Source organism: Vulpes vulpes, chromosome 8 (assembly GCF_048418805.1).
Source record: "Vulpes vulpes isolate BD-2025 chromosome 8, VulVul3, whole genome shotgun sequence".
Lineage (NCBI taxonomy): Eukaryota > Metazoa > Chordata > Mammalia > Carnivora > Canidae > Vulpes > Vulpes vulpes.
In genome coordinates, this window is record NC_132787.1 from 51858329 (window position 1) to 51873547 (window position 15219).

General features: G+C 39.7%; 1 protein-coding gene across 11 annotated transcripts in view; it reads left to right on the forward strand.

The window, feature by feature from the left end:
* The first annotated feature begins 823 nt into the window (after nucleotides 1-823).
* The window catches only part of ARNT (aryl hydrocarbon receptor nuclear translocator), a 70955-nt gene continuing 56559 nt past the window's right edge, over nucleotides 824-15219 (forward strand). For 2 of the 11 annotated variants that reach the window (XM_072766623.1, XM_072766625.1), the window contains exons 1-2: nucleotides 1037-1217; nucleotides 1926-2081. Coding sequence is in view for 4 of the 11 variants with exons in the window: in XM_025983140.2 (XP_025838925.1) it covers nucleotides 1193-1217 (25 nt within the window). In the remaining 7 variants the exon portion in view is untranslated. Of the gene's footprint in view, nucleotides 1218-1925; nucleotides 2082-13134; nucleotides 13796-15219 lie in introns of those variants that run through there. The other 9 variants (XM_072766620.1, XM_072766622.1, XM_072766619.1 and 6 more) reach the window with 8 other exon arrangements.

Sequence of the window (15219 nt, forward strand, 5' to 3'; positions counted from 1 at the left end):
AATATGTTCCTAGAGTCAGACTTCTTCAGTTTGCCTTGCACATCATTACTTACTAGCTGGTTATCACTTGCTTAATCTCTTTGCTTCTCTTTCCCTATCTGCAAGATGGAATTAATAATACAATCTACATCACAGTGTTGTGAGAACTAAATGAGTAAACACACAGCGCAGTTTGGATAGTGTCTGGCACGAATGCTTAGTGCTTCCTATTATTAAAAAAATCCGTTCAGTCCTCATCTTATTACTTCCCTACAAAAAAACCATCATTATGTCCCTATCATTGACCAATGGAAGTCATCCCACTCTTAATCAGAATACCTTCTTTATACAATGCCTTTTGTTTTGGCCGTCGGTACCTCTCTCACCAGACCTTAAGCGCCCAGATTGTTTTACATGACCAGTTCCATACCAGGCACTCAAAAATTATTGAGTTTTTTTTCACCAGGGACAAAGGTCCTTAATGGAGGAAAAAATTCTAGAAAGGATTACAAATCACTGTGTAAAGTTTAAGCATTAGAGCCACTAAAGAGGATTTACGAAACAAATTGTCTGCACAGTTTTCAGCCAGGAAAATCTACCACCTAGGGCAGCCCCGGTGGCGAAGTGGTTTGGCGCTGCCTGCAGCCTAGGGTGTGATCCTGGAGGCCCGGGATCGAGTCCCGCGTCAGGCTTCCTGTAGGGAGCCCGCTTCTCCCTGTGCCTCTGCCCCTCTCTCTGTGTCTCTGAATAAATAAATAAAATCTTAAAAAAAAAAATCTACCACCTAGCCAAGCTTTTGAGCAAAATGTTTTTCGCCTACGTCACTCGATCACTGACCTCTGACGCACAGGAGGCGGGATTAGAGAGAGAGACAGCTGGACTTCTTTTTTGCCCGCCCTCCACCAATGGACTGGCTGGCACATTGGCCAGCCCTGCCTTTTGCATTCTCATTGGTCAGTTCCCCCGAGGAGGCGGGCTGTGAGGGAATGACTCCATCGACTCTTTGGGCGGGGTCCGTTCTCCGAGGGCTAGGGCCGGTCGGGGCGGGGAGTGTGTTACCGCAGCCGCCATCTTTGATTCCGCGGTAGCGGTGGCGGCTGTAGGGAGCCGCGTCTGGGGAGTGGCTCTCCCCTCCCCCCCCCCCCCCCCCCGGTTCGGTGGCGGCGGCTCCTCCCACTCGGGGGGTGGCGCGACGGCATTGGCATCTACGGCCATGGCGGCGGCTGCTGCTAACCCCGGTAAGTAGACGGAGGACTGGGGCGCCTCTAAAAGGAGGAGGGGCTGAAGGGGTTGGCAGCTGAGGAGACCCAGGGCTGAGCGGCGGTAGTTGGGGCTGAGGGCGCTAAGACTAGCGGAGGTGGCCGACGGGTGGGGGAGGGGAATGGCGGGGGGAGGGGCCGGCCCTAGGGATCTGGGGAGACCAGAGGTGGAGGGAGGGAGTTCGTCGGGGCGAGTTCTGTTGGAGCGGTTCCCTTCGTTGGGCTTGGCCTGCCTTCACTGTCCTGGCGGCATTCTGCTGTGTGATGTGGTCCTTTCAGCTCTGCCCACTTGAGCTGCTTGATGCACAATAACTGGGAAAATTGTCTCCTTTTACTTTAAAAGTGATTTAGATTTATCAACACTGGACCACATTGCTGTTTAGCTGAGGTGTTGAACTTCCAAACGTTTAGACGTTTACATTTTTAATTTAAATTAAAAAACGTTTGGATATATACCCAGTTTCTCTAGGCTTAACATCCCCCCCCCGGCTATCCTTTGAAACTGGCGTTTCTGTATTAAGTGCCTCCCAGTGTCTTCAGCTGCTGAGGACAAAAGTTTGAGTATCAATGTTTGGTGCTCAGGGCAGGTGTTGCCAACAGCTAGCATTCAGAACCTGAACTTTAAATTTTGTTGGGTGTAGATGGAGGCAGTTCCCATTCTTTTTTTTTTTTTTTTTTTTTTTTAAGATTCTATTTATTCGTGAGAGACACCGAGAGAGAGGCAGAGACACAAACAGAGGGAGTACCAGGCTCCCCGCGGGGAACCCTATGTGGAACTCGGTCCCAGGACACCGGGATCACGACCTGAGCTAAAGACAGACGCTCAACCACTGAGCCACCCAGGTGCCCAAGCAGTTCCCATTCTTTAAGAAAAGTTCGGTTCCATGTCATTTTTCAGTGAGCATCTCTTCAAAAGGGGGAGCGAGAATATTAAAAAAATCTAGGCAGTCATGTTTAAGCGATGGAGTGGGGTGTATTGCTGCAGGTCTAGACAGATCAGGTCTCCAAATTCCCAGTCCCAGATCGTTCCACTATGTTACAGTTATTTCTTCCTGGGAAGTATTTCGTTTTAGGGATCCTGGTTTACCTTGCAGACCTTGGCCATTCTCTTGTGAAATAAAATTCTTTTCCGGAAATCTCTGTCTTTGATAACCTTAAAAAAGAACCCAGAAGTTCGGGGTGAATTACTTGAAAATACTGCGGTGAAAGGGATTCACAGTGAAAGGGTGTTCCCACGTTGAAACTGAAGTTGAATTTTTTCCGTGTCTCTCAACTGATTATTATTTTGTGGCACCCAGGTTTTGGTATAGCAGTTAAATCACTATGAAGTTTACTGTCTTTACTACCATGTTTCTGGGAACAGAGCTATTTAAAGAAGTTAATTTGTCACATATCAATATCATATTGTAAAATATTTTAATTTTTTTTAAGAGGAAAAGTAGATGAAATTAATGGCTAAAACTCTATTGGAGGAAGTGCTGATGATGGAATAAAATTGGAAAGATGCTATTATTATGGCAAACCTGGCCTTGTAGTAAAGTAACGTATGTGTTAAAACTAAGGAGTAAATAAATAGGGTTTTAAACTGATAACACATTGCAAAATAGTTACATAATCCTAGTCAAGTTGCAAATCTTTTCTCTTATTAAGATGTGGCTTGGGTAAACAAGTTTAGTGCATATGTCGGAACCTTTTTTTCAGCAGTGTGGGTGGGGCTGCTTTATTTTATTTTTTTTCAACAACAGTGACCAGAATGTCAGCTTCTTGACCACATTTCATTAGCTGATTCATATCAGCTTAAATCTGAAGCAGAAAATGGTATTTATTTGTGTACAATCCTTGCTAGTGAAACATTTGATTTTATTCTGTGACAGCCTGCTTCTGCAATTTTTAGATTTCCTTTTTGATGTTGAAAATTCTCACTTCTCTTCCAAATTATTGATACAACATTCAACACCTGGTAATTAGAAAACGTATTTTCTTCCATCATTTCTTCTTTTGCTCCTCTATATCAAAAGGAAGCAATCATAGGTGTATTGTGGTCTTTAATAGCCTTGTTGAGTTTTGGGAAATGTGGACTACAAATAAAGGGACACAGGATGGAAATGTACTGTGCTCAGTGAAAAGAAGTAAATAAGGGATCCCTGGGCGGCTTGGTGGTTTCGCCCCTGCCTTCAGCCCAGGCCGTGATCCTGGAGTCCTGAGATCGAGTTCCGCATTGGGCCCCCTGCATGGAGCCTGCTTCTCCCTCTGCCTGTGTCTCTGCCTCTCTCTCTCTCTGTGTCTCTCCTCTCTCTGTGTGTCTCTCATGAATAAATTTTTAAAAAATATTTTTTATTTTTTTATTTATTTACTTATGATAGTCACACAGAGAGAGAGAGAGGCAGAGACGTAGGCAGAGGGAGAAGCAGGCTCCATGCACCGGGAGCCCGATGTGGGATTCGATCCCAGGTCTCCAGGATCGCGCCCTGGGCCAAAGGCAGGCGCCAAACCACTGCGCCACCCAGGGATCCCAATTTTTAAAAAATCTTAAAAAAAAGTAAATATTTTTGGAGCATCTGAATGGTGCAGTTGGTTGACTCTCAGACTCTTGCTCCGGTCATAAATCTCAGGGTCCTGGGATCAAACCCTGAGCAGGCTCTGCCCTCAAGGGAGAGTCTGCTTGAGATTCTCCCTCTCTCTACGGTTCCCCGCATCTGAGCACAGTGCTCTTTCTCTGAAATAAATAAATCTAAAAAAAAAAAAAAAAAAAGGAAGGTAAATGGTTTTCAGGTCAGAATTCTTTGTTTCATGGTCAAACATTTCCTTAGATCCATTTTAGGGACTAGAGACATCATACTTATTTCTTTGAGTTTTTTCTACTTTATCTTTTTGCTGGTTAAGATTCCCTGATACGTTAAGAGTTACATTGAAATAATAAGTCTAATGTGATAATGGCCTTTTCTCTGCATAAATTGATAATCCCCATGTTCTGTTATTTTTCACTAATTCTACTTACCATTGGCAAGTAATAGTGGGTGGGTAAGTGGTCCATGAAGTATTAGGCTGTCTTTTTTGTTATGAAACACTAGCAGTTTTGAGGAATATTTTTTAGATTACATGCATGATTTGTAATGCAGTGGCTAAGGCACGAATTGGGAAGAGATTAGGTATTTGACTTCCAACTCCATATTCAAAGCAGAAATAAGAATGAATTTGTAGGCGTATAGGTATGTCCTCCCTTGATTCTGGTATTCTTATCTCACCTCTTTTTGTGCTAATAAGTACCACTTATTGTGGCTAGAAAATGTGGCAGAAGGTAAAGGGACACTGTTTAGGTTTGTGAAGCTGACATTTAGGAAAAATTTTTCTTTTCACATAATTTTCACCTATGTAAATTATAGTTTGGAAAGCATTAGTTAACAACAATATTCTTATTTGTTACCTTTACTCTTTTTAGTTATGGGAAAAATAGGAGTTTATGTGGTGTAAAATTAAGATATTAAGATATTAAGATATTAAGATGCTTTATTGCAAAAACATTTTTGAAAAGTATATTGAGGGGTGCCTGGGTGGCTTAGTTGGTTGAATGACTGACTTCAGCTCAGGTCATGATCTCAGGATCCTGAGATTGAGCCCCGTGTCAGGGTCTTTTTTTTTTTTTCCATGTCAGGGTCTTGCTTCTCCCTCTCCCTTTGCCCTTCCCCCTGCTCATGCTCTTTCTCTCTCTCTCTCAGGTAAATAAAATATTTTTAAAAAGGTATATTAAATATAATTTACTAACTCAGTAATTGAAATACAATTAACATTTTGAAAAAGAACGTTGATCTGCGCAAATCTGTGTGTTAGATTTGTGGTGCCAATCTGAATCTTCTCTGTTTTCTTAGAAATTAAGAAGTAGATACTTATGCATTATGGGAACTCTAGTTTTCTTATTTTTGTGAAATAGTACTCTCTAATCTTAGTTTTTTGCATAATAGTTCCACCTCTCTACTCAAATACTCCGCTAACAGATGAGAATAATATGTTGTTTCCTGGATGTTTTATTTTATTTTTTATTTTATTTTATTCATAGAGACACACACACACACACACACAGAGAGAGAGAGAGAGAGAGAGAGAGAGAGGCAGAGACACAGGCAGAGGGAGAAGCAGGCTCCATGCAGGGAGCCCTAAGTGGGACTCGATCATGGGTCTCCAGGATCACACCCCGGGCTGCAGGCGGCGCTAAACCGCTGCGCTACTGGGGCTACCCTGTTTCCTGGATGTTTTATCAAAGTCTTTTGTGGTTCTTTGTGATAGAAGAATTTCTTCTAAGAAAATAACAGTAGGTTATTGGTAGCAGCATAGTGCCAAGTGGTGGTTGATCTTCAAAAATATATTGTAACAGTCAGGAGACAAAATTTTTTCCTTGATTTTACTTAGGCCATGACATGTGAGTATTTCATTCCAAAACTGGTAAAATTTGAACTTTGTGGAAACAGTTTCTGGAACCATCCTTTTTTTTCCTCCTTCAAGTTATTCACTCAAATATTATTTGTTTGTGTGTTTGTTTGTTAAATGGGGCTTGAACTCAGTGTGGGCCTTGAACTTAGAACCCTGAGATCAAGACCTGAGCTGAGATCAAGAGTCGGATGCTTAGCTGACTGAGCCACCCAGGCACCTCACTATATTTATTTTAAAGGTTTTAATTCCCTGGTTGTACTGTACTATGTGGGGGGTATAAAGCTGATATAATGTATGTATATATTTAATTTTTTTTTTAAGATACCATTTTTAAGTAATCTGAACCTAGTCTTGGACTCAAACTCACAACCCCCAGATCAAGAGTCACATACTCTACCAATTGAGCCCAGCAGACACCCCTAGCTGATTTCATTTAGGTGTAACAGTAAAAGAATACATTTAAGGCCTTTCTGAAATGCAAGGCTTGAGCTCACTGGAGTGTATCTGGGCCCATCATCCACCCTAGTGATGGGCCCTGCTTTTAGAGCCATCTATTTTTTTATTTTTTTATTTATTTATTTTTTTTATTTATTTACTTATGATAGTCACACAGAGAGAGAGAGAGGCAGAGACGTAGGCAGAGGGAGAAGCAGGCTCCATGCACCGGGAGCCCGATGTGGGATTCGATCCCGGGTCTCCAGGATCGCGCCCTGGGCCAAAGGCAGGCGCCAAACCGCTGCGCCACCCAGGGATCCCCCTAGAGCCATCTATTTTAAAGAATGACTAGATATTTATTAAGTTTCTACTTATGCCAGTTGGCACTTTCCTATTTTGTTGGCTGTTCTGTATGTTAGAAACCGTTTCTCACTTTTCACATTAATTCTCTAAACTTTTACATCTCTTCATCTGTTTTTTAAAGTTTTCTTTTTCTTTTTTTAGGATTTTGTTTATTTATCTGAGAAAGAGAGAGACAGAGATAGTGAGAGAGAGCAGGGAGGAGAGGGAGAGGCAGGTCCCTGCTAGGCAGGGAGCCCAATGTGGGGCTTGATCCTAGGACCCAGGAGTCATGACCTGAGCCAAATGCAGATACTTAACCAACTGAACCACCCAGGTAACCCCCCTTTTTAAAAATGTTTTATTTTTAAGTAATCTCTGTACCCAACATTGGGCTCAAACTTACAACCCTGAGATAAGGAGTCAGCTAGGCACCCCTCTTCATCATTTTTTCATTTTGTATTTTCTCCTTTACTGTAGTTGAATAGATAAGACTAAGTGTATGACTTTAACAATGTAATTAAAATGTCAGTTTCATGAGAGCAGGATCTTTATCTTCCTTTTTCACTACAGCACCCTGCTGTTCACATGGGGCCAAGGATAAGGGATTAGAGTTCATTAAGATTTGATTGAATAAATGAATATTGGGGGTTCATATCTTTATGTACTGTTAACATGAAAATTCCTCTGAAAGGGTAATACTAATTAAGCTGTTAACATGAATTAGTTTATAATAGCTAGCATTTATTTATGATTATATGGCAGCTATTGTTGTAAAGAGATGATTTCATTTAATCCTCATATATATTATCTAATTTAATTTTTATAATATGCTATGAAGTATGTATTAAGAAGTATGTTTTATAAATGAGGAAACTAAGGCACTGAGTGAATAGTTTGTCTGAAATCTCATGGCTAGTAGGGAGTGGAGACAATTTGATTATTTGCCACCTGTCTATACAGTCAACATTATTAATTTTAAATTTATTTTTATTTTATATTTATTTATTTATTTTTAAGATTTTATTTATTTATTCATGAGAGAAGAGAGAGAGAGAGGCAGAGACACAGGCAGAGGGAGAAGCAGGCTCCATGCAGGGAGCCTGACGTGAGTCTCCAGGGTCACGCCCTGGGCCGAAGGCAGGTGCTCAACCGCTGAGCCACCTGGGCTGCCCCTGTTTTTATTTTTTTAGAGAGAGAGTGAGGGAAGGGCAGAGGGAGAAGGAGAGAGAAAATGTCAAGCAGGCTCCACACCTAGGGTGGAACCTGACACAGGGCTTGATCTCAGGATGCTGAGATCATAAACTAAGCTGAAATTGATAGTTGAACGTTTAACCAACCGAGCCACTGAGAGTCCCCTTTTCTTTATTTTATTTTTTTTTATTTTTTTAATTAATTAATTTATTTATGATAGTCACACACAGAGAGAGAGAGAGAGGCAGAGACACAGGCAGAGGGAGAAGCAGACTCCATGCACCAGGAGCCTGACGTGGGATTCGATCCCGGGTCTCCAGGATCGCGCCCTGGGCCAAAGGCAGGCGCTAAACCACTGTGCCACCAAGGGATCCCACCTTTTCTTTATTTTAGAGAGAGTGTGCACATGTGCACATGTAGGAGGAGAGGCAGAGAGAGAGGGAGAGAGAATCTTAAGCAGACTCTGCACTGAGCCCATCCTTAGATTGGATCGATCTTATGACCCTGAGATCATAACCTGCGCTGAAATCAAGAGTTGGACACTTGACCGACTGAGCCATTCAGGTGCCCCCATAGGCAATATTCTTAATCATTAAATTATAAAATTTTTGCATAGTGACTTAGAGTCACTTCTTACTGAAAGATAGTATGATGATGATGATAGATATCTTTTGAGGAGAGGAAGGAGGGTGAGATACAGTCTTTCTGTGTAGATGAAGAAGGTGGAATACCACATCCAGGCAGCCCAGGAGGGCACAATAGCTTGGATGGAGAGGTGAGGGCAAGGTGCTGAAAAAGGAACTGGAAGAGTGTTGCAGTTTCTAAAATGTTTTTTGTAACTTATGTTTTTTACCCATAGTTGTTTTTCAGCTCTTTATTTTTTAAAGACTTTAAGTAATCTGTACACCCAATGTGGGGCTCAAACTCAAACCCCAAGATCAAGAGTCGCATACTCCCCTGACTGAGCCAGTCAGGCGCCCCTGTTTTCTAGCTCTTTAAATAACTTTTAGGCTTCTTCCTGGAATTTGTCTCCTAGTTCTTCATACCCCATAATTACGCCTTTTTGATGAGCCTCTTAGAGATGCCGCTGTGCTTTTTAATTTTTTTTTTTAACTGACTATTCCTTCTTTGCCTCTTTTTGCCTGCTCATTTTCTTTCTTTTTCTTCTTCTTCTTTTTTTTTTTTTTTTAAAGATTTTATTTATTTATTTGCGAGACACACAGAAAGGCAGAGACACAGGTAGAGGGAGAAGCAGGCTAGCCCAACGTGGAACTCCATCCTCGGTCTCCAGGATCATGCTCCAGGCTGAAGGTGGTGCTAAACCACTGAGCCACCTGGGTTGCCCTCATTTTCTTTTTCTTGTTCATTATACTTAAAATCTAATTAATAAGCAGTCAGTTTCCTTCATTTCTACCTATTTGCCCACCTACTTGCTTTTCTACCCTAAATAATTGTTTGCTAACTACTATATCCCATTCCTTTCTTTTATCTTACATGTATTAAAGATTCTCAGAAAAAAGATTCTCTAAAATTCTCATCCCTGTCTTCTCACATAGCTTCTTTCCTATATTTTCATGTATTTAAAACATATTTCTATTTGAATAATCTTTAACATGCTGTTTATATATATGCTCACCAGTATTTCCTTCAAATCTACTGCCTTTCCTAAGTTTTCTGTATCTTTCGTGACTATCACAGTTTTTCCAGTTCCCCAGGCTAAGCAACTAGAAGTATTTGGATTCTTCCGTGTATTTATCTGGTTGGTTATCACATCTTTTCTTTTCCTCCTCAAAATGTATATTTAAATATATACATTTATGTGTTTACACATAAAATGTTTTAATTATGTAAAAGTATATATTGAAAAGATACACTTAAACATATATACAGTTATTTTAATCAAAATTACACATGCATATATTTAGTTTTACGTGATTTCCTACAAAAATTGCAGTCCTCTACTCCCTTCTCTGTTTCTTCTCCCCAATAACAACCATTTTTAATCCCTTTTAACTAAATTTTATTTCTGTTTGAATGAAATGTTTGTGAAGTAGAAGACCTGAATCTTCAAATTAAAGGGGAGAGACCAGTGAATGAAAACACACCCATATCAAGGCAAAATATCATGAGATTTCAGCATCAGATACAAAGAATATCCTATAAGATACAGAGAAAAAAATTGGTCAGTTCAGAAGAATCTGTAATCAGATTGATCTTGCTTCTCAATAGTCACATTGGAAAGTAGAAGCCAATGGAGCAATGCCTTCAGAATTCATAGGGAAAATAATTTCCAACTTAGAATTATATATGTAGGCAAATTATCAGAGAAATATAAGAAAGATATTTCTGTATATCCAAGGGTCTCTCTTAGACTCTTTCTTGAGAAGGTAGTAGAGGATGTGTTTTACCAGTAAACCAAGAAAGAGAAAACATGGAATATAGGAGGGGCAGCATAACAAGGGAAGAGTGAAGCATCCATGTTGCATAGGTTGCTGTTAGTTTCCTTGTTTTCAGTATAGTAGCCTCACTTTCAGCTTTGCCTGGTGTTCCTCAGACCAGGGCAAATAGATAGAAATGAAAGTTTATACTCTCCAGAGAATAAAGCAGTCTTTTGACAGGGGGCAGTAAGGCAGTTTCCCTGCTAGAAAGAACAGGGAAAGTATCTGGAAATCCACCTGCTGCTTACACAGTGGTTGAATCAATCCTTTTATTTTCGCTTTCATTCACACATATCTCCCCCCCAACCCCCCGCCCTACCCCGTACCTGGAATCACTAACTCCTAAGACTTTGGGAGATTCTGACATGTAAATTGGAGTGATTTTCTGCTTTTCCCCTTGCTTAGGATTCAGTTCTTGTGGATCTATCAGGGTAATGTAATGGTCTCAGTTTCCAAAAATTTGTTACTCTTTTCTTCCATTTTTTCTATCCATGGATTTTAGTCTTGTATAAAATTGTTTTTCTCCTTTATATATATTTTTTGGGGGGAGGAGAGTAAAAGTAGATGTAGGTTTTTACCCCATTATTTTTTTTCAGAAGTTGCACAGTTTAAAAGTTTGGAGGTTCTTTTACCTTTTCATCCTACTGTTATATTATGCCATTTAAAAGAATTTGTTTTTAATTTTTAAAATTTATTTATGATAGTCACACACAGAGAGAGAGAGAGAGAGAGAGAGAGAGAGGCAGAGACACAGGCAGAGGGAGAAGCAGGCTCCATGGAGGAAGCCTGATGTGGGACTCGATCCCGGGACTCCAGAATTATGCCCTGGCCGGAAGGCAGGGGTTTAACCGCTGAGCCACCCAGGGTCCCCAGATTAATCTTTTAATTTATGTTTTCTTCTTGTTATTCTGACTTAAGGGTGTATTTTGTCTTTCAGTTGCTTGTTGAATCAAGTCTTAAGATTTCATTTTGTCATTCAAGGCCTTCTCACTATTGGGTGACACTTGACATTTTTTTCTCTCAGATACAGACTCTCTGCTCTATATAGATCTGACAGCTCTTCACAATTATTTTCATACCTCCTTTTAGGATTTGCTTATGTCCTTTGTGTGGAATGTCTTTTTCCTGTCCTTTACCTTTTTTGAGGCCCAGCTTCACTTACCTTTTTATAACTTGCTGGCTGGCTGGCTGCCTGCCTTGTTTCCTTTACTTTTTCCTTCTTATTGAGCACCTTCTCTGTGCTACAGACTGTGCCACATCTTAGTTTAAACCATCTCAGAATCATCTTTTTTCCTCCAAATTCCTCTAACTCATAGATCCTATATGAACCTATTACTGAAGGTGTGAACTTTATTTTTAATGGGAGATTCTGCTTTTTCTTAGGAAAGTTACATGTAATCACTATTTAAATTTTATAGGGCAAAATTGAAAAAAGTATTAGCAACACATAAAAAATATATTCAATCTGACTAATTACAGATAAATGAACATTAAGCCAATGATAATCATTTTATACCTAGGAAATTAGCAACAATTTGAAAGATTGCCAGAACTCAGTGCTGGTGGACGTATGGGTAATTTGATATGATAAGTGAGGCTCTCAATTGGTATAGCTTTCTTAGAATGTATTGGGCAAAGTTTTAAATATGTTCCCTTACATCCAGGGGATCATTTTCAGAAATTTGTTAGTGTAGGAATACTAGCATTATGCATAAAGATACACATAAAGATACATAAAGATGGTGTTCATTGAAACATTAATTATGATAGTGATAGAATGTCATAAATATATACATTTGTACTGTGAAGTACTATATAACTATTAAAGAGGGTGCTCACTTTGTATTGATGGATATGATACACCTTCCAAATAGATTGTTATAAGGAAAAAAACAGAGTAAATGTAATTTGATCTCTCCCTTTCTTATGTAAAAATTATCAAAAAACCTGTTATATATGGTGTATGGAAAAAGATCTGTAAAAGATTCATATCAAAATGTTAATAACAGTTACCTGTAGGGGAAGGTGGAGATTGGAGTATATGTGTAGAGGATTTTACTTTTGATTGTTTGCTTCAGTATTGTTGAATATTTTTAGAGACTTTTTTTTTCTTTTTTAGATTATTTATTTATTCATGACAGACACATATGGAGAGAGAGAGGCAGAGACACAGGCAGAGGGAGAAACAGGCTCCATGCAGGGAACCTGATGTGGGACTTGATCCCAGATCTCTAGGGTCACACCCCAGGCCAAAGGTGGCGCTAAACCACTGAGCCACCGGGGCTGCCCATTTTTAGAAACTTTTACATTTGGTTTTCTGTATATCCATATTTTAATATATTACTTTTATAATGAAAAAAAATAATAGCCAAATCAGTTAACATTTTGGTGTTTGATATATTTTTATAAAGTTACTATTTAAGGAGTATTTACAGTGTGTCAGGTGCTATGCTAAATACTTTTCACATGTAGTATCTAATATAATCTTCTGGAAAGGTTGATGCTATTATTTACCTACATTTTACAGATAAACTCAGACAGAGTAAGTCATACATACAGGTGGTAAGTGGTAACCCTGGGATTGGAATCCAGATTTATCTAATTTTAAAGTTTAAGCTGTGTTCTATCAAATTTTCAATCTGTGCCACCCTGACACACATTTTTTTTTTTAAATTGGGATCATGCATTTCCCAGTTATAGAAGTGATATGTGCCTAATGTGTAAAAGACAAGAAAATAAGGATATACAGAAAATCAAATGTAGAAGTCTCTAAATGCCATCCCAGAGATAACCACTGTTAGTTTATTGTATAACATTTGCTCACTCCATTCTAGCCATGATGTCATCCACACTATTTGTAAAACTTAATAAACATGTTCTCACCTCTGGATCTTTACACTCTGTCTAGAATGCATTTCCCCCAGATATCTGCAGGCTTTTATTTCTTTATCTTCTATTATCTCCTGTCTCCTGTTCGTCTCCTTTTACAATGATGTCTTTCCTCACTGTCTAATATTGCCATCCTCCTATCCTTCAACTTTTGTATACTTTTTTTTTTTTTTTAGGAGGAGGAGAGAGAGTTTCAAGCTGACTCAATGCTGAGTATGGAGCCCAATGCAGGTCTTGATCTCAGAACCCTGAGGTCATGATGTTAGATGAAATCAGGAGTCAGATGCTTAACCACTTAACCGACTGAACCACCCAAGCGCCCCTAACCATTGTAGCCTTGTGATTTGACTTCCCCTAGTTTATTTTTCTCCACATTTATCACTGTATAACATATTATTAGTTTGGACTGTATAAAATTTGATTTTGAAATTTGATGTTTATCCATTTTTTTACCTATAAAATGTCACTTTCATATCGTCATCCCAATTTATATTTTAATTATTTTTCTTGTTGACTTTTCTCTCTCCCACTAGCATGTAAAGTTTGTAAAGGTTAGGATCTTTGGTTTTTCTTTTTTTTTTTTTTTTTTTAAATTTTTATTTATTTATGATAGTCACAGAGAGATTGAGAGAGAGAGAGGCAGAGACACAGGCAGAGGGAGAAGCAGGCTCCACGCACCGGAAGCCCGACGTGGGATTCGATCCCGGGTCTCCAGGATCGCGCCCTGGGCCAAAGGCAGGCGCCAAACCGCTACGCCACCCAGGGATCCCCGGATCTTTGGTTTTTCTACTTATTGCATTATCTTTAGGATCTGCCACAGTGCCCAGCATATAGTAGGTATGCAAAAAATACTAAGTGAATTCTTCCAGGCTTTTGTTTTGCATATAAACTTTAAAAAGGCAAATACTGGGGTGCTTGGGTGGCTCAGTAAGTTAAGCATCTGCCTTTGTCCCAGGTTATGATCCCAGAGTCCTGGGATCGGGTTCCACATTGTGCGCCCTGTTCAGTGGAGAGCCTACTTCTCTCTCTCCCTTTGCCCCTCCCCCTTTTGCTCTCTCTCCCTCACACACTCTCAAAGTCTTAAAGAAGGAATAGATTATATATCTTTAGGGACGCCTGGGTGGCTCAGTGGTTGAGCGTCTGCCTTTGGCTTAGGGCGTGATCCTGGGGTCCCAGGATCGAGTTCCATGTTAGACTCCCTGCATGGATCCTGCTTCTCCCTCTGCCTATATCTCTGCCTCTCTCTCTCTCTCTCTGTGTGTGTGTCTCTTATGAATAAATAAATAAAATCTTAAAAAAAATTATATATCTTTACAATATATATATTTTTTCTGTAGCCCATTTTTCCATAATCATACATGGTGGATAACTTTCTGTTTCAATGATACAGATTCATATCAAAATTTTTCTGATATATTAATAGGGTTTTTATTGTGACAAAATACACATAACATAAAATTTGCCATTTTAACATTTTGTTTTGAAGATTTTATTTATTTGATAGAGAGTGAGCGAGCATAAGTGGGGGAGCAGCAGGTAGATAGAGAGGGAGAAGCATGCTTCTCACGGAGCAGGGATCTGGATGTGGGACTTGATCCTAGCACCCTGGGATCATGACCTGAGCTGAAGGCAGACGCTTAACTGACTACCCAGGGACCCCCATTTTAACATTTTTAAGTATACAGTTCAGTAGCCTTAGTATATTCACATTGTTTTGCAGCCATTGCCACCATCCACCTCTAGAATTTTTTTGATCTTGCAAAACTGAAACTTTATACTCAATGAACAATGACTCCCCATTCTCCAAATCCCTCCAGCCCCTGCCACCATTCTGTACTGTCTCAATGAATTTCACTATTCTGGGTACCTCATTTAAGTAGAGTCGTATAGTATTTGTCCTTTTGTGACTAGCTTATTTCACTTAGCTAGTATTTTCAAGATTCACCTGTATTGTATCTTATTGCAGAATTCCTTTATTTTTAAAATTTATTCTATTTTTTTAAAGAGTTAATTTATTTATTTGAGAGAGAGTGAGTGAGAGAGAACATGAGCAGGGAGGAAGGGGAGAAGCAGGCTGGGATCATGACCTGAGCTGAAAGCAGACGCTCAACCAACTGAGTCATCCAGGCAGCCTTAGAATTCCCTTTTTTTAGAAGGCCAAAATAGTATCCCATTGGATGTATATGCTCCATTTTTTTTAATCCAGTTGTCAGTGGACACTTGAGTTGTTTCCACCTCTTGGCTATTATGAATAATGCTGC